The sequence below is a fragment of the Quercus suber genome, unplaced genomic scaffold (genome assembly GCF_002906115.3).
Source record: "Quercus suber isolate HL8 unplaced genomic scaffold, Cork oak 2.0 scaffold_167, whole genome shotgun sequence".
Classification (NCBI taxonomy): domain Eukaryota; kingdom Viridiplantae; phylum Streptophyta; class Magnoliopsida; order Fagales; family Fagaceae; genus Quercus; species Quercus suber.
Genome location: NW_027071804.1, coordinates 633,889 through 650,814, shown reverse-complemented (window position 1 = coordinate 650,814; position 16,926 = coordinate 633,889). Strand labels below are relative to the sequence as shown.

The 16,926-nt window shown below is 34.2% G+C and overlaps 2 protein-coding genes across 5 annotated transcripts; both read left to right on the top strand.

Annotated features, from left to right (window-relative positions):
• Window positions 1–3,636: 3,636 nt before the first annotated feature.
• LOC111989414 (DDRGK domain-containing protein 1) lies at window positions 3,637–9,291 on the top strand. 3 transcript variants are annotated; one of them, XM_065770052.1, is made up of 10 exons: window positions 3,637–3,745; window positions 4,711–4,848; window positions 5,012–5,120; window positions 6,132–6,235; window positions 6,739–6,840; window positions 6,943–7,104; window positions 7,318–7,418; window positions 7,570–7,626; window positions 7,899–7,935; window positions 8,916–9,159. In XM_065770052.1, the coding sequence occupies exons 2-10, from the start codon at window positions 4,729–4,731 to the stop codon at window positions 8,931–8,933; spliced, it is 810 nt and encodes a 269-aa protein (XP_065626124.1). In that variant the 5' UTR covers window positions 3,637–3,745; window positions 4,711–4,728; the 3' UTR covers window positions 8,934–9,159. The 3 variants fall into 3 exon arrangements, with proteins under 3 accessions (XP_065626124.1, XP_023876964.1, XP_065626123.1); XM_024021196.2 differs by lacking the exon at window positions 7,318–7,418 and having other exon boundaries at window positions 3,638–3,745; window positions 8,916–9,291; XM_065770051.1 differs by lacking the exons at window positions 3,637–3,745; window positions 7,318–7,418 and adding an exon at window positions 3,783–3,877 and having other exon boundaries at window positions 8,916–9,291.
• A 1,746-nt stretch (window positions 9,292–11,037) lies between these two features.
• LOC111989439 (COBRA-like protein 10) lies at window positions 11,038–14,768 on the top strand. Of its 2 annotated transcripts, XR_010627626.1 has the most exons (3): window positions 11,038–11,966; window positions 12,826–14,302; window positions 14,401–14,768. XR_010627626.1 is itself a non-coding variant. In XM_065770034.1 (2 exons), the coding sequence occupies exons 1-2, from the start codon at window positions 11,375–11,377 to the stop codon at window positions 14,247–14,249; spliced, it is 2,016 nt and encodes a 671-aa protein (XP_065626106.1). In that variant the 5' UTR covers window positions 11,038–11,374; the 3' UTR covers window positions 14,250–14,768. The 2 variants fall into 2 exon arrangements, 1 of the variants encoding a protein (XP_065626106.1); XM_065770034.1 differs by having other exon boundaries at window positions 12,826–14,768.
• The last annotated feature ends 2,158 nt before the right edge of the window (window positions 14,769–16,926 follow it).

Genomic DNA, 16,926 nt, shown 5'->3' with positions numbered 1-16,926 from the left:
AGTAATGTTAGTATTGAGCCCAAATTATTGTGAAAATGTTGTAGAGGTAGCATTACTCTTATTTTTGTTGAACCCAAATTGCTATGATTTTCAAGTCAGGGTGTTCAAAATTTTTATGGTGGTTAGAATAGGTTAGTTTAGCATATAATTTTTTTTTTTTTTTGGTAAGCATATATATACATTTTTTTGCAAGTTAGGGTGGTCACCTTTGTATATATGTAGAGCCGAGCAAATGACTTTGCCATCTAAGCATGATCAAAACATGGGATAGGTTCCTAAAAAAAAAAAATAAACATGGGATAGTGACATTTTTAGTATGAATGATAAGAGGCTGTTTGGCCACCTTTTTTTGGTTACTCAATTTCTGTCACTCAATTTTCATCACTCATCACTCATCACTCATTTCTCATTTTTCATCACTTATCACCCATCACTCTAAAATTATTACCCGTTTGGCTCCATCTTTTTCATGCCATCACTCAAATTTTTTCACACTATTTGTGGGCCCCAGCTCTGTCACTGGCGCAGCTTTTTTATTTTTTTTTATTTTTTATTTTTTTTTCAGTACCCCCAAGCCCGAACCAGTGAAAGAAGAAAGGAAGAAAAAAAATACCCAGATCACCGAACCCAGGAAAAGGAAAAAAAAAAAAAAAAAAACCAAACCCAGAACCAACGTGAAAAGAAAAGAAAAGAAAAAAAGAAAAGAAAGGAGGATGGAAAAGAAACCCAGAAAGTGAGAAGAAGAAGAAAAAGAAGAAGAAGAGCAGGTCTGTCCGTGAAAGACAAAAAGAAAAGATAAAAAAAAAAAAAAGAGAAAAGAAGAAAAAGAGGGAGCAAATTCTGACTATGGGACCGGTTTGTAATGGTATTTACAATTTTGCCATTGAAAATTGAGAATTGAAAACTGAAAACAGCCAAAAGTTGTTCTCAGTTTCCATAACTCATAACTCAAAAAGTAGAGAATTGAGTATTGAAAACAGAGTTATGGAAATAAAGTATTGGTGTAGGCAAATGAGTATTTTGTTATGGATCCCACCATTTTTGAGAATTGAGTTATGAAAACTGAGAATTGAGTCATGAGAATGAGTCATCCAAACAGCCTCTAAATATTCCCTGTCCATATGATCTATCTTGCCTTGTGTTAATTTTTTCTGCCTTGAAGAGGTGATCAGGCGGGGATAGATTTTGTTTGTCCCGACTCGTTGTTGTAAACACAAAATTCTCGAGTTTGAAAATCAAACAATTGAAAGTGCTTCACAAATATAAATTTGTATTTATATAATGAGTGACTACAATTCTTCGTTTTAATTCTTTTACATAAGAAAGATCATCTGATTCTATCTCTCATAGTCTTGACTCGAACATGAAATTTTCTCTATTTTGGTTGGAAGATGGATCAAATGGTGTTCAACGAATAACTAGTTTTGAACTTGTTAGAGATTTGTTGTTCTTCGAGTTCTTTGAATATTCTTCGAGTTCTTTGAAGATTCTTCAAATGCAAAAGGCTTTTGGATTGAAATTCTTCAAGGCTTTAGAGGCTTGATCAATAGAACTTCAATGATTTTTTGAAGATTTTGGAGGTTTTTGATCTTGATTCTAATAAAACTTCAAGTTTTGGAAGAAAGATTTGAATGAATTTCTTCGAGTGATTTTTAGGCAAAAATTCGCATTTGAATGGAAGTTCTTCAAGGCTTTAGAGGCTTGAACAATAGAGTTTCAATGATTTTTTAAAGTTTTTAGAAAATTTTGAGCTTGATTCTAATAAAACTTCAAGTTTTGGAAGACAGATTCGAATGAATTTCTTCGAGTGTTTTTTAGGCAAAATTTTTCAAAGTTTTGACTTCTAAAAAATTTGGTGAAGAAAGTTTCTGGAGGTTTATGAGCTTGATTCTAATAAAGCTTCAAGTTTTGGAAGAAAGATTTGAATGAATTTCTTCAAGTGTTTTTTAGGCAAAAATTCGCATTTGAATGGAAGTTCTTCAAGGCTTTAGAGGCTTGATCAATAGAGTTTCAATGATTTTTTGTAGTTTTTGGAGGTTTTTGGGCTTGATTCTAATCAAACTTCAAGTTTTGAAAGACAGATTTGAATGAATTTCTTCAAGTATTTTTTAGGCAAAATTTTTCAAAGTTTTGACATCTAAAAAATCTGGTGAAGAATGAGAGGGGGTGTGCCACAATCTGTAGTGGATTAGGTTGCAAGAGCTAGGACTTGAACCTTTGAGTTGTTATGAGGCTTTCAAGAGTTTCCTACCATTGAGCCACAACTTCTTTTTAATCTTTTTAAGTTAGAACCCAAACTTTTTTATTGGGTAGAGTAAAACTCTTTTCAAGATGTCCAACTCGTAACATAGGACAGGTTTTTGAAAGGTCCACACATATGCTAGGATGTGTGTTTTTACATAGGAGATCTCCCATTCAATAATCGACATGATTAGAACTTCTAGTCATCAAAGAGATAAAGACTTCTTTGTTGATGACTCCATGTGAACAGTAAGGGTAAATTCTATTAATATATTTTAAGGTTTGGGCTAATACTAATCAGTTTTAAGACATTTCAAAACTAGGGACCAATTTGGTCCCTAAACCCAACTTGGTCTTTAAGATAGTTGAGAAAAATGACTAATGGATGATAGTGTGTAGAGACTAAATTGGCTTTAAGGATAAAATTGGTCAGTTTTGAAATGTATTGAATCTGGTTAGCATTAGCCCAAACCTCAATATGTATGTTAATGAAATTTTCTCTAACAATAATAATGGATATTGGATGAGATTTTTTAACAATACTAGTTTCAAGTTTCAACCAGAGAACTTTGTTTCCTAGTCAGACTACTGTTGGTTCTAATAGGGATCAAACAGAGAACCACAGACATTGATAGATGAAAGTCACAAAGAAAGATCAAATATCAGCACTCTCCAATATATATCTTGATCGTGCTCTTGCATTCTCTTACAAGAAATCCAATTTATCTCCAAATCTAGATTAGAGTACTAAGTAATATAGAAGTCGAATGTCTGTGAGAACTATAAAAGCAGGTCTATGCCATGCAAACCCACCGAATTTTTTGTTTTCGAAAGCGAGTACTACAGGTACGAGGGTCTTCTTCTGTTATTGTCTTCTTTCTTTGCTTTGAGATTCTTCGAGTTCTAATATACTAATTTCTTCTAAGTTTTGCCACTCAAACCAAATTACTCAGGTTAAGTTTTTATAAATCTAATTTCAATCTAATGACACATCAGAAGGCTCAAAACCAATCATTAGTCAGTAATAAGATCTCTGAACAGCCCCTACATGGTCCCAAAAAAAAAAACAATACAAATATAATGTTTTTCACAACATTTTTCACAATTACTGATATATCAAATACTATTTTATTTTTGCATAGGTTTAATACTAAGACTATTTTTGTTATACATCAATCATAACTAATGGTAAAGAAATTTTCAATAGCTGCTAAAGAAATTGTGAAAAAATAGTGTCCTAGTACACTTACTGATGCCTTAACAAGTCCATAATTCTATAAACGTCAATGCTTATCCGACTAATCGTTTGCTAAAAGAAAAGGGTTTTGCTACTAGTCGTAGAGAAGCCATGTCATATGCATGTATACTATACATGTGGACCGTGTATCAAAACGACACCGTTTCAGCCCTGTTTTTCCTTTTTCCTTAACTTCTTCGACATTGTTGATTGTGTCTCCCTCTGAAACCGTCGCTCTCTCACTTTCTTCTCCAACACTTTCCTAAGGTGCGTAAATGTTCGCCAAGTTTGAATTTTATTCTAAACAATTTTGTTTTGTTATTTTTTAAATAAAAATTAAAATCAGAAATAAAATTATGAAACCCTAGCCTCTCCGTTTGGTTCCCGAGAAATTAAAAGGTCAGCCCAAAACTCAAGTTGGCCGAAATTCTCGTTTTGAACTCTAAATTTTTCTTTTTTATTTTCGTGTATTTTCTCAGAAACCAAACGAAGCATAAGTCGATCTGAGTCAAAACTCTATTTGTAGATCCTATTTATTTTTAATTTTCCAGCTTCAAATAATAAGAATTCTAAATTAATCTTTGTACCCAAAAAAAAAAATTGAATTTTTAATTTGATTTATTTTCTGAGGAATCAAACGCAGTGTAACTGTTCCATTCGCTTTTCCAAATCTTGAAATTGTATCCATTTTCTTCTTATCAATTGCTTCATAGCTTCGTTTTGAGTAGTTATTGATTTTTGAAATCCTTAGCTAAATTTAGCTGCTAAATAATGAAATATAAAATTAGCTAGTCAATCTTAGGTGGAAAAGTATGAAAGTTTATTGGGTAATTGATGTTTTAGTGAAAGGGGGTGTTAAATTTGTTTGCATAGTTTTTGAAATTGCAAATCTCTTCAATGTATACGTGAGCGTGTTGAATTTTTATATGATAGGTCTATATGTGGGCTCATTGTATGAAATTTTATTTTGTAATAGATGTTTAGTGAAAGGGGATGTTAAATTTGTTTGCACAGTTTGCAAAATTGAATATCTCTTCAATTTATAAGCGACCGTGTTGGATTTCTATATGTGGGCTCATTGTATGAATTTTTATTGTGTAATAGTAGATGATTAGTTAAAAGGGATGTTAATTTTGTTTGCACAGTTTATGAAAATGGGTATACAATTGACTATTTTGGATTTTTATATATTGGGTCTATCTATGGGCTCATTGTAATGTTGTTAATGGCAGCTTGAGATTTAAAGAAAGATGGAGGACCTTTTTGTTGGGATTCTTACTATGCTTCTTATTGTTGTGTTAATTCCACTCTTCCTGTGGAAACGCCGTCGGGATTCTCAATCACAAGATGAAAATGAAGAAGAGCGCGAGGTATGGTTTCCTCCTCTTCATGTTAAGCTTGTTTTATAGTTTTAAGTGTTTGATGTTTGATGTTTGATGGAAGATTAGAATTTAGAAGTCTGTGGAATTATGGCTTTTCTCTTGTTCCACTGTAAGCTTTCTATTTGATCTTTTAATCTGTTATGAAGTTTAGGTTCCAAGGAGGGAAACAGTTGTACGTGCTACTGGTGCTCGTAGAATGCGTCGGAGACCTGCTGCTGGAGCTAGCACATCAACAGCTGCAGCAGCAGCAAGTGTTGAAGGTTTGTAGAGTGGTGAATTTGATGTCTTTTTTCTTTTTGTTTCCACTTCTGTAAATGAGAAATGGTATGATTTTTGTTGTTGCTCTTGGTACTGTTATGTGAAGTTTTGAACTGTTTTTCTCACATTAATTGGATAGATGGTTCTAATTGAATTGTGAATTCAATGAATACTCTACAGTGTCTTATGTTGGGCACTCAAGAAATAGTATGTCTTCAGATATTTGGTTTTTGGGTGGGATAATTAGCAAGACAGGGAAGGACCAAAAAGGGAATTAATGTAATGTGAGAACATTGAGGTTGAAGTAAATGGGGATCTTATGAGGCAAAGACAATTGAGAATAAATTGTATAGTTCTGCATGGCCTATGACTGCTCTTTAGAGGTCTAATTGATTTATCTGTTCATAGATTCTTCAAACTTGAGGGCAAGACAAGGACATTGATAGAGTCAATTGAAAAGATATTTTTGCCTGTTCTAAGAGACGTTATATGGTTGACCTATGCCATAATTGAGTTGGGTTGAGATGGAAATTTCTCATGAGGCTGTCATCATGGCATTCTTCCACAAGTAATGGAAATTCACACAATTTGAAGCTTCATTACTTGTGCTGGTCAAAGCATTTACTGTCTTAGGTCATTATTACAAAGTTTTATGTAAGTACTATATAAAACAAAAAATTTACGTATGGTGTTTCTTCTTTCAGTTCTTTTCCTGATTTACTTGATTTTTGTACTTTTATTGCCTTTTAGTTTAGATATCTGCTGGCATCATAGCACACTGCCTGTGCACTTTGTTTCACTGTACTTTTTCATCTTATTTCTATGAAGTTTTTTACTAATATAAAAAAAAAAAATTATATGGAAGCATTTATAAGTTGCAAAAGCATGCATATACTGGTTATTTCTGATCCTAGGTGTCTTATAGGACTTGACTTTTGCTTTCCATGTCTACCTTATGTATGTTGGAAATTTGGTGTTGTATTGTGAAGTAATCATTCATAATTTGAATGCAGAAACTGCTGATGAAAGTGATGAAGAAGTTGTTGCGGGTGAGTATGAGGCCAAAGCATCAACAAAAAAGGAAAAGAAACGGCAAGAGCGTGAAGCACAGCGCCAGGTACATTTTCTGTCCCTGTTCGTATTTCTTTATTTATTTTTATCTATTTAATTTATATAACTTTTTTAATTATTTTTTTAATCTTTATACATGGTTTTCAGCTATTATTAATCTTTAACTTGTCATCAATATTGTGGTTATGGGCAAGTAATCCTTGCTTGCCATAGCTATCTTCCCTTAGATCTAATGATAGTCTAATGAACAGCATTAAGATTTAGAACCAGAGCTATCTTTCCATTGTCTTGATTGAGGTTTGAGGTTTAAGTTTTATGGGAATCAGAATGTTGTGGTAGCTAAGTAATTCTCGAATTTCTCATTAACTGGTGAGGATCATGAATGAAATTAGCTTCTGAAAACATTGGAAGTATTAGCCTTTTAAATATTTAAATATTTAATATTTATTTGAAGATAAATGGGTACTTGGTTTGGGTGAACTGTGTTTCAAATCTATATTTGTATAATCAGAATCTTCTTGTTCTGAGTTCCTCATGATTGTTATGAAGGCTGAACAAGCTGCAAGAGAGTCAAGGCTAACTAAACAGGACCGGTATGCAGAAATGCGAAGGAGGAAGGATGAGGAACGTGAGGCAAAGGAGCGTATGCTGGTAAGTGATCATTTCCTTTGTGTGTGTGTGTGTGTGCGCGTGTGTGCACATGTGGGAAAATTTGGGATTCCTTGTTGAGGAATTTTGCCATGGCTCATATAGGAAGAAGAAGCCATGGCTCGAAAGGCCAGGGAGGAGGAAGCTGCTGCATTAGAGTTTGAGAAGTGGAAAGGTGAAATTTCAATCGATGCTGAAGGTACTACAGAGAATGAAGTGCAGGATGGAAATCAGGACATGCTTTCTCATTTCGTTGAATACATAAAGGTAATCTTTAGTCCTGGACTTGATAGATTCCTCTTGGAGACTTTGTTCTCTATTTCATGATGAGCATACAAGTTTTATAATTGTAGCCCAAGATTTATATTTGTATGTGTTAGAAACCTTTAATTACAAACTCAGTCTCTTTAATTAATAGTTTCATACGATAAGTAAATATATTTCACAAGGGTTAAAAATACTTTTTTTCTTATTGGTCAGTTACACATGCACCTAGTGAGTCTTGAACCCACAACCTTACCCTCCACGTTGGTCTTACAAGGGGAAGAGGTGCCATTTGAGCTAGAGTGCATTGACAATAAGTGAGTGTTGAAAGTACTTAAGGGATAGGGAATATTTACTAACATATGCAATAATAATGTTTGGACTCACTTTACAGATATGTCAAAGGATGATGAGCAGATTTTTATGTTTTATTTTTTATTTTTCAACCTGTTTGATGTGATCTTGCAGAACCACAAATGTGTTCAATTGGAAGATATTGCTGCAGAATTCAAGTTACGCACTCAGGTATTCTCTATCTGCCCTTATGCTTCTAGATGCTGTAATCGATATGTTTCTATTGGACAGTGAAGATGAATTGAGATTTCACTCTCTTTTCAAGCAATTAATACCCATGTTTTGTCTGTCCAACTAGTCTTTTAAGGTTTCTCTTGTAGGTCTGCATCTGTCTATCAACACAAGAGATAGGGATAATGCATTGTGGTTTGTGTTGTCTCATTGCTTTGTTTTACACAAAATTTAGCTTTCTAATTTGCAATTACAACTTTTGGTTGATGCAGGAATGTATCAATCGGATCACCTCCCTGGAGAGTATGGGTATGTATTGTCATGTCTTGTCACATTTCCTTTTTGTTGTATTGACTATCTTGTTTCAAACAATCAATAGAGCCTTTTTGAAACTTTTGCAATCAAAGATAACCTAAATTTCTTTCTCATTTTAGAATCTCGAAGGAGTTTTCTATCATATGAAATATATAATGTCTAAAACCTGCTTTATAATTTTTCCATGTAAAATTTAACTCCCCTTTTCTTCTTGCACCTATTTGTATAATCGAACTTTATAAAGAATGCAGTTTTCTATGTTCTCTTTTATGTTTGGCCTATTCTCATTTGATTGTTTTGTAGTTTTCTCTCTGTTCTTGGGCATAGTCTTAGAGTTTCTGTTTTCTTTATAATTCTTCTGCATAGAATATTGTGTTTTGTAGTCTCTATTATCCCATGTGTTGATCCAGATTTTATGTTCCCATTATGTTTTGGGATGTGACCATCATACGCCCCTTCTACCTCCACAATCCGGCTTTGATTTTTTGAACAAATAGCTCCTTTTTTATTTATTTATTAAAAAAACTCTCTTTCCTTGTGAATGTTCGTGCTGTATGATGTTTCTTCCGTGAATCTTTCATTTACTTTGGTTTAATCCTCGGATTGTTGGTTTTTGTAAATGAATAGTATTCTTATCATTTCAACTGCCTATTCACCTTATTGTCTAGTCTAATAATAGATAAATCAAGTAGTTTCAGGTGGTCTCAGGTCTGTTGCCCAAACAGTCGTTCTCTTTCCAATATCCTAAAATTTCTCCTCTGTTTTCTCATTAAGTTGTCAAGTATATCCAAACCACCTCATTCATAGACAGATAGAAAGGAAAATAAAGAAAGACATCCACCATGCGCTGGTTGTTTCATACCTTAAGTCATACTCCTTTTGTGCATGTATTTTTTGACACTGAATCATGTTTTATTAAGACAGTGCAGTTCTGTTGTTGAGGATTTTGATGTTGGATTTGGTGTTTGTCTTAGGGCGACTTTCTGGTGTGATGGATGATAGAGGAAAATACATATACATCTCACAGGAAGAAATGAAAGCTGTTGCTGACTATATCAAGCGTCAGGGGAGGGTTAGCATTTCACACTTAGCTAGTAAGTCCAACCAGTTCATTGATTTGGAGCCAAAAGCCCAGTTTGTTGAGGAAATCAGCAACGTGGAGGAGATCAGTGTCTCTTGACCCAAGTGTATCTATGTCATAGATTTATAGTAGTGGTACACCAAGTGCATAATGAAAAAGTAAAGTGGCTGTTATTTGCTTTTGTGTACATGCCTTCTACATGATTAACAACACACACATCTTTTGCTGCGAAGAAATGCAATAGTTTAACACTAGGAATTAGCAGGCTATTGTGGAGTATCGATTCTTCAGGATATACACTATTCTGCCAAAAACAAGAAGCAGAGAAAATTTTACTTAAAAACTCCACAATGCTAATGTTTTGACATTTTATAATGTTTCATCAGCAAGAACTCGACAAGTCTGGATTAATTTGAAGAAACAAGGGTCCAATACCCTGTTCTCTTGTAGGTTTTTGTTGAATATAAACATGTCAATGTCAATGGAAGTTAAAAAAAAAAACTTTAAAAGAATTAATATATCATAATTGATTTGAATTTATAGGTTTATGTTTTCCAATTAAATGGTGTTCTTTTGTATTATGTTAAAGTCTTAATTGACGTTTTCCTTGATTGTTATTGATAAATTATCAACCGTTCAAGAGCCTAAGTTGTTAGACAATTATGAATTTAATCACTTAATCATAATTCTAGCAATTATCTGTTGCAATAAAATGTCTTTGATTTTTTTTTTTTGGGTCAAATTAGTCTAAAATATGTTTGGATGATATGATATTCTGAAGTAGCAAAATGCTTATTGGAAGAGATGGTCTAGATATGTTTGATTCAGGCTAATTTCTGGGATGCTTTTGGAATGAGGACCCATGTTTGCTCATAGACCTCCGTGCCATGCTACAACTCAGCCGTAATGCATTTTGGTCTCTTGGCTTCAAGTGCACGCATGTCATTGAAAAGAACTTATAATTCTAACTGTGCGTTTGGCTCCAGATTAAAAAAGTTAGCTTATTTTACTATTTAGTTTATTTTTGCTATTATTCATGAGTTTCTAGATTAAAAAGTTATCTTATTTTACTACTTAGCTTATTTTTGCTATTATTTATGAGTCTCACTATACTTTTTAGTATTATTCATGAGTTCAACTGTATTATTTCAGTTAACTTTTACCTTTATTTACAGTACTTTCAAAAAAAAAGTTTTCAGTTTTAGCAAAATAAGTGAATCTCAAACCAATAGTGTTAATAGCCAAATGAACACTTTAGCTTAAGACTATATATTGGTAATCTCATTATGCTTTATTTGATTTCTATATTTTGAGACCGCGAAAATTTTAATTAATGAAAATAGAAAGCAGGTGAAGGGGCTAATGTTAAATTCAACTCTCTTCTTTGTCACTACTTCTAAAAAAAAAATCCTTTTGTCACAACTCTTGGCAACCAAATTGAGTAACCATTCTTGTTTTCATTAAACAGTTGGATCCAAACACATCCATTTTGGGCCTGCTCAAGCTAGTTTAATTTTTTGGTTTCTAACACAAATTTATTGGGATGGTAAGTTGTGATTAATTGTGTTGTCATTTTCACAATTCATCACTATATTATTATACTTTTTATTGTATATCAATTACCATGTATCAACTAAATGTTTGAGAAACATCTTCCCCAAAAAAAGAAAAAACAGAAAAAGGAAAAAGAAAAAGAGAAACCATTGGAATTTTTAAAATGAATATAACGGCTATCAAGTACCTTAAATGTCTTTAAAATGACAACCAAGAAAAAAAATATAAATCATTTGTTTCACTTTTTGTGTTTTACTTTATGTTCCCTCAATTATAGTATGTCATGTGTTTGATTTTTTTTTTTCCCATACTAGAAGTTGGTTATTTATAAGGAAAGTCAAAAGAATATGCAACAAGCTGTCATTAATAGAGTATAAAGTGGAACATAAAAAGTATGACAGAGTGTATGTCTTTCAAACCAACCACCACTTACTATATAAGTTTCCTATGCAATGCAATGCAATGTGTACTCACACATGCACACGGACACAACACATTTCTTTTGTAACCCCTCCTCCGAATCCTAAGCTAAAACTAGAGGAAGAGAATTCAGCTTGACTCAGTCTTCCATTGTCTCTTCTCAAATTTAAACCATTCACCTCTCAATCTTCTAGGGTCTCTGACTCCTCTACACCTCCCTTGCCCGCGTCTTCGCGCGGTTGCTCCTCCTCTCCTCAGCCGCTCTTTTTCTCCATTTCAAAACCCCAAAAAAAAAAAAAAAAAATTTTGAATTAAGAAAAAAACAAAACAAAACAAAAGGAATAAACACAAACACAAAAGTCATTGCCTCATTAAGCAATGACAAAAACACCAGGAATGAGAATTGCATGGCACCATGCAAAGCCCTTTTACGTAACATTGTTGTTAGTTGTGTTGTTTTGTTATACATTTGAGGTTTCTTATGGACAAGACTACGACGAAGACCCCAAGACGGTTGCCCCTCCGCCCGAGCAAGAAGACTGTAATGGGATCTTTCTCACATACACCTTCATCAGTCGCGAGAAAGAGTATCCTCGCGTGAAGAATGTGACGGCTCAGGCGTGGTCGTTTAAGTCCCAGGCGATAATATTCAATGCCGGGGTCAATGAGCTCAAGGCATGGAAGATGTTCATTGGGTTTCAACACAATGAGATTTTGGTGACGGCTACCGGAGCCATCCCTGTGGACTCGACTGATTTCCCCGCCCCGGTCGGGAACGGGACTTACTTGGTGGGGTACCCAAATGCGGACTTGAAGACGGCAATTGAAACCGCCGGGGACGAGACTCAGATTCAGGTGGTTGTGGATTTAACCGGAACACAGTTCGGGGTGAAGCCGCGGGGGGTTCCTATGCCAAAGACGATTAGGCTTGAAAATGATGGGTATAAGTGTCCTGCACCACATCGTCGTGGTAAGTTCACTTTGTTGTTTTTTTTTTTTAAGGTTCATATTTGTTTGCATGAATGTGGTTATAGAATGGAAATTTTAATAGATAAAAAATTATAAGAGAAGGGTAATTATGAATCATGTAGTTATATATGTGTTGAATGAAACTTTTGTGATCTAACATGGGATTCTAATGAATAAGTAAAGCTATGGAACAAGAGCCTCAATTTGATAATAACTTGCTTAATATGAAGGTTCAAATTATTAAAACAATTATTTGGGGGGAGGAATTTTTATCCAGAAAATCTGAAAAGGAGCCTTGCTAGTTGATTTTCAGGAGGGAAAGATATAGCTTTTCTTTCAATATATTCATGCTTGTGGAAACAAAAACATACTGAAAATTATGGTTCAGAAGTTTGACAAGGTACAGCTTTTTCTTAGGAATAGGATGCGATTCTTTTTGGAGATTAAGAAAAAATTAAATGTTTTCATTGAAAGGGTCCCAAGGATGTAAAATGGGTTCCTTCTTTTCAACCTCAGGAAGCGCAATAGATAGCACTTTATCTAAAGCTGACTCTTGATAAATTTCATTGCCTGCAATTTTCAATCGTCCAATCAAAAGTATTTTGTTCTTCTTGATGTTAGCTTCTTTGTTTTTACTTAAATCCAAAGTTACTTTGGACGGTAACAACTTTTTCAGTATCATCGGGTTTGTTTGAAATGGATCAATTTCATGATTCATATTAAATGTTCCTAATTTAAAGGTGTATCAAAACACGGTTTTGTATTTATACAATAGAATACATTGTACATTGCTAGCATTATTTTGCATTCATATAATGCAAGACATCTCTGAACTTACTTTGTGCAAATTTGTTTCCCAGGGGCTAGTGTGATGTATGTATGCTGTAAAAGAGATCCAAAATACAAGGCTAAAGCCACTAAAACCAAATTCTTGCCTCGTCAGTCTGGTGATCTCTCTTTCTCATATGATGTGCTCCAAGCCTTTCCAGGCAACTATCTTGCCCAAGTGACCATCGAAAACAGCCACCCATTAGGCCGTCTTGATCACTGGAATTTAACCTGGGAGTGGATGAGGGGAGAGTTCATTTACAGTATGAGAGGAGCCTTCACTCACAAAAAGGATGGTGCCACTTGTGTCTATGGCCCTGCTGCCAAATACTATTCAGACCTTGATTTCTCTCAAGTCATGAACTGTGAAAAGAAGCCAACCATTTCTGACCTCCCTCCTTATTTAAAAAATGACAGCAAAGTTGGAAAGTTACCTTTTTGCTGCAGAAATGGAACCATCTTGCCCAAAGTAATGAATGAGAGCAAATCAATGTCTATTTTTCAATTGCAAGTCTATAAGCTACCTCCTGACATGAATAGAACTGCTCTGAATCCGCCACAGAAATGGGCTATCAGTGGTGTTGTTAATCCGCAATACAAGTGTGGCCCTCCAATCAGAGTTGATCCATCAGAGTTTCCTGACCCAAGTGGGCTTGCGGCTACAACTAGTGCTGTTGCAAGTTGGCAAGTTGTATGCAACATTACACGTCCCAAGGTTAAGCAAGCTAGATGCTGTGTTTCTTATTCAGCATACTACAATTCTAGTGTCATTCCTTGCAACACTTGTGCTTGTGGTTGTTCTGAATCAGACACTTGCAATCAGAATGCTGCAGCAATGCTCCTTCCACCGGAAGCCCTTCTTGTGCCTTTTGTAAACAGAACGGAGAAAGCAAAAGCCTGGGCTAAAATCAAACACAAACACATACCAAAACCTATGCCTTGTCCAGACAATTGTGGGGTTAGCATCAATTGGCATCTTGACACTGATTACAGGAGTGGATGGACAGCTCGGATTACACTTTTTAACTGGGGGGAGTCACCTTTCGAGGATTGGTACACTGCAATTCAAATGAAAAAGGCGTTTCCGGGCTTTGAAAAAGCTTACTCCTTCAATGGTACCAGCTTACCAGACCTAAATGATACCATCTTCTTACAAGGGTTAAAGGGTTTGAATTTCTTGATGGGAGAGACAAATGGGACTAAATTGTATGACCCAAGAGTGCCTGGCAAGCAGCAAACAGTTATTTCATTCTCAAAGAAACGCACACCTGGAATCAATGTACAACTTGGTGATGGATTCCCAACAAGACTTCTTTTCAATGGTGAAGAGTGTGCGCTTCCTACAGAAATTCCCCGGCCAGGAAATTCTGGGCGCCAATCTCATGTTAATTTCCTGGCAATCATATTCATCACAGCTGTGACTTTTATGCTTATGACGGATCACTTCCATATATGATGATTTGGGGATTTTTGCATGAACTCTTTCCACCTAGTAGGGAGTTTGCTTTGGTGAGAATTTACATTTCTTGGATTTAGTTAAACATGTTCAGCACCTCCATGCAACTAAGTTCAATGCTTTCTCTCATATCATAATTGTTCTGTCTCAGCATCAGAGGATGTGTTTACACTTGGGTGGATGGAAAATGAGGAAATGGCACAACTAGGATTTCAAGGCCTGTTTTATTATCAGTTGGTTCCAATGGCAGATGCGGAGGGTGTAACAAGTTGAAACAGAAATTATGATAATCTGTATGAAATTATAACAAGTAGTTTTTATATAACGATGGATTCACATGGTATCTGACAGATATTTTACACTGAAGAGTGACTGGTTCACTGTCTTTTTGTTTCCTAGCACTTATTTTTTTTATTTATAAAAAGTGTTGTGAAATTTTTTGTAACTTTTGGTCTTCAAATATGTTGGTTTTGAATTGACTTCAACCTTTCATACACATCGGAAAATTTTATCTTAGAATTTCTATCTCGCAAATATATTTAGCTCGAATGGTAGGGCTCGGGGCTGCATGGGGCAAGTCATATGGCTTTATGTCTCCTCAACAGATATGATTTATAGCAGACATTAGTAATCTTGTACTAAGAGGAACATCAAACATGTCATAGTACAAACTGGTTATATATGATAGAAGATGGAAAAAGTAAAGCCTTCATCGTCTAGCTCATTGATTAAATTAAACAAGGCCTATATGATGGAAGATGGAACCTCAAAATGGCGAGGCAAGCAGAAAAGAAAAGACTATAGACATGAATTTTCTCAAGAAATAGAAATCTAAACAAAATGTGATATGCTTTCAATTAACCGACAAACCAAGCCACCTAATGAGAAGAAAAAACATTGTAGGATTCGGGGCTGAATATTTTACTATATCTAAGTGGCCATATTATCAACAAAATTGTATGTAACAATCCATCTGATATGCTTTCAATTTGTTTTTCTTGCAAGAAGTGTGAGAGGGGGGATTCACACACTAATTTTCCTCATTGGGAGAATTAGATAATGCCACGGAGCTACAAGGCTCTTGGTGATATGCTTTCAATTATCCAAGCTAGTTAACTGAAAATATGTTGAGAGCATAAGATGATTGGCTTCTTTTGACACTCCCAAGCTTGGCATTAAGTTTGAATAGACTTAGGATCTTGCAAGGGAAATATTGCTGTATGCTATGAAGGACATACCAGCTGCATTAACTGCTTTCAAGTTTCAAGCAATTGAATCTTACAAAAGCTGAAAATCCTGAAGATGCAATCTAACTCGTTCCAGGACTTCTGTGAATTCTTTCTGAAAAAGAGTCCTCCATAACCTACTTTGGGACTATCCACTATCTTCCATATGCAGGAAAGAAGTATATGAAGAAGTGTCCTCTTCAATGATTAAAATTTTGCTTCTCATAGCATGAGCAATGAGATGCAAATGAGTTAATTTCACTTGTCATAACCAAGGACTTTATTTAGGTAGACTGGGTTTCTAAGCAAGACAGCAAATGAAATTTAGACCTTACTAGTTTCTAGTAGAACCTACTAATTGAGAAAGATTCTTCTTTCTGAGTCTCTTATATGAAGCTCTTTATGATAATTAACATCAATTAATCTGAAATTACAATTAGTTTAAGATATACAACATTTCTAACCGAATATAGTGAAAACCTTTAATCTGAGTACTAGAAAATAGAGGACAATGGACAAAAAATTATGGTACTTTGAACCGTATAGATCCGAGTAAGTTTAACTAATCAGAAATGAGATTATGTCATATATATTCAATTCTAATCAAATACAAGTAAAGACTTTGATTTGAGTATGAACTTTCTAGGTTACAACAATATGGCTCTAAGCTTTATAATGAATTCCTACCAAAAAAAATTCAATTAATCTGAAATTACAATTAGTTTAAGATATACAACATTTCTAACCGAATATAGTGAAAACCTTTAATCTGAGTACTAGAAAATAGAGGACAATGGACAAAAAATTATGGTACTTTGAACCGTATAGATCCGAGTAAGTTTAATTAATCAGAAATGAGATTATGTCATATATATTCAATTCTAATCAAATACAAGTAAAGACTATGATTTGAGTATGAACTTTCTAGGTTACAACAATATGGCTCTAAGCTTTATAATGAATTCCTACCAAAAAAAAAAAATTAAAGTTTTATAATGAACAGGTGAAAAAGTGAATAAATAATTTTTTTTCCCTACTTTTCCTGTATGTGAGAAGGTTCTTTTTTAAGAGGGGCATTTTGGGAACCTTGGTTTAAAAAGGCATTTTTGTATCATCTTTGCCCAATGTTTAGGGTTCGTTTGCCAGAGTTGATTTATATCTTGTTCAATTTTCTGTCCTATTTTTAAAAGACTTTTTTTTTAAATGAATTGTACTTTTCACCAACTTATTTTAGAAAGTCCGATAAGCCAAAAAAAGTAAATGATCTCAAATGTGCACTTTAGTTTCCCTTCCTATCCTTTCTCAAAAAGGAAAAAAAAAAAAATCCCTTCCTATTCTACTTCTTAAAATTAGCAATGTAAGACATTTTACCTCTAGTTTCTTTTTTATTAAATATTATTATTATTATTATTATTATTATTATTATAGATATGACATTATTTTAAAACTAT

Coding starts and splice junctions, on each gene's coding strand:
- LOC111989414 (XM_024021196.2), top strand. CDS start 4,729: ATGGAGGACCTTTTTGTTGGGATTCTTACTATGCTTCTTATTGTTGTG. Junction 6,841..6,942: donor AGGCAAAGGAGCGTATGCTG/GTAAGTGATCAT, acceptor TGGCTCATATAG/GAAGAAGAAGCCATGGCTCG. Junction 7,627..7,898: donor AATTCAAGTTACGCACTCAG/GTATTCTCTATC, acceptor TGGTTGATGCAG/GAATGTATCAATCGGATCAC.
- LOC111989439 (XM_065770034.1), top strand. CDS start 11,375: ATGACAAAAACACCAGGAATGAGAATTGCATGGCACCATGCAAAGCCC. Junction 11,967..12,825: donor TCCTGCACCACATCGTCGTG/GTAAGTTCACTT, acceptor TTTGTTTCCCAG/GGGCTAGTGTGATGTATGTA.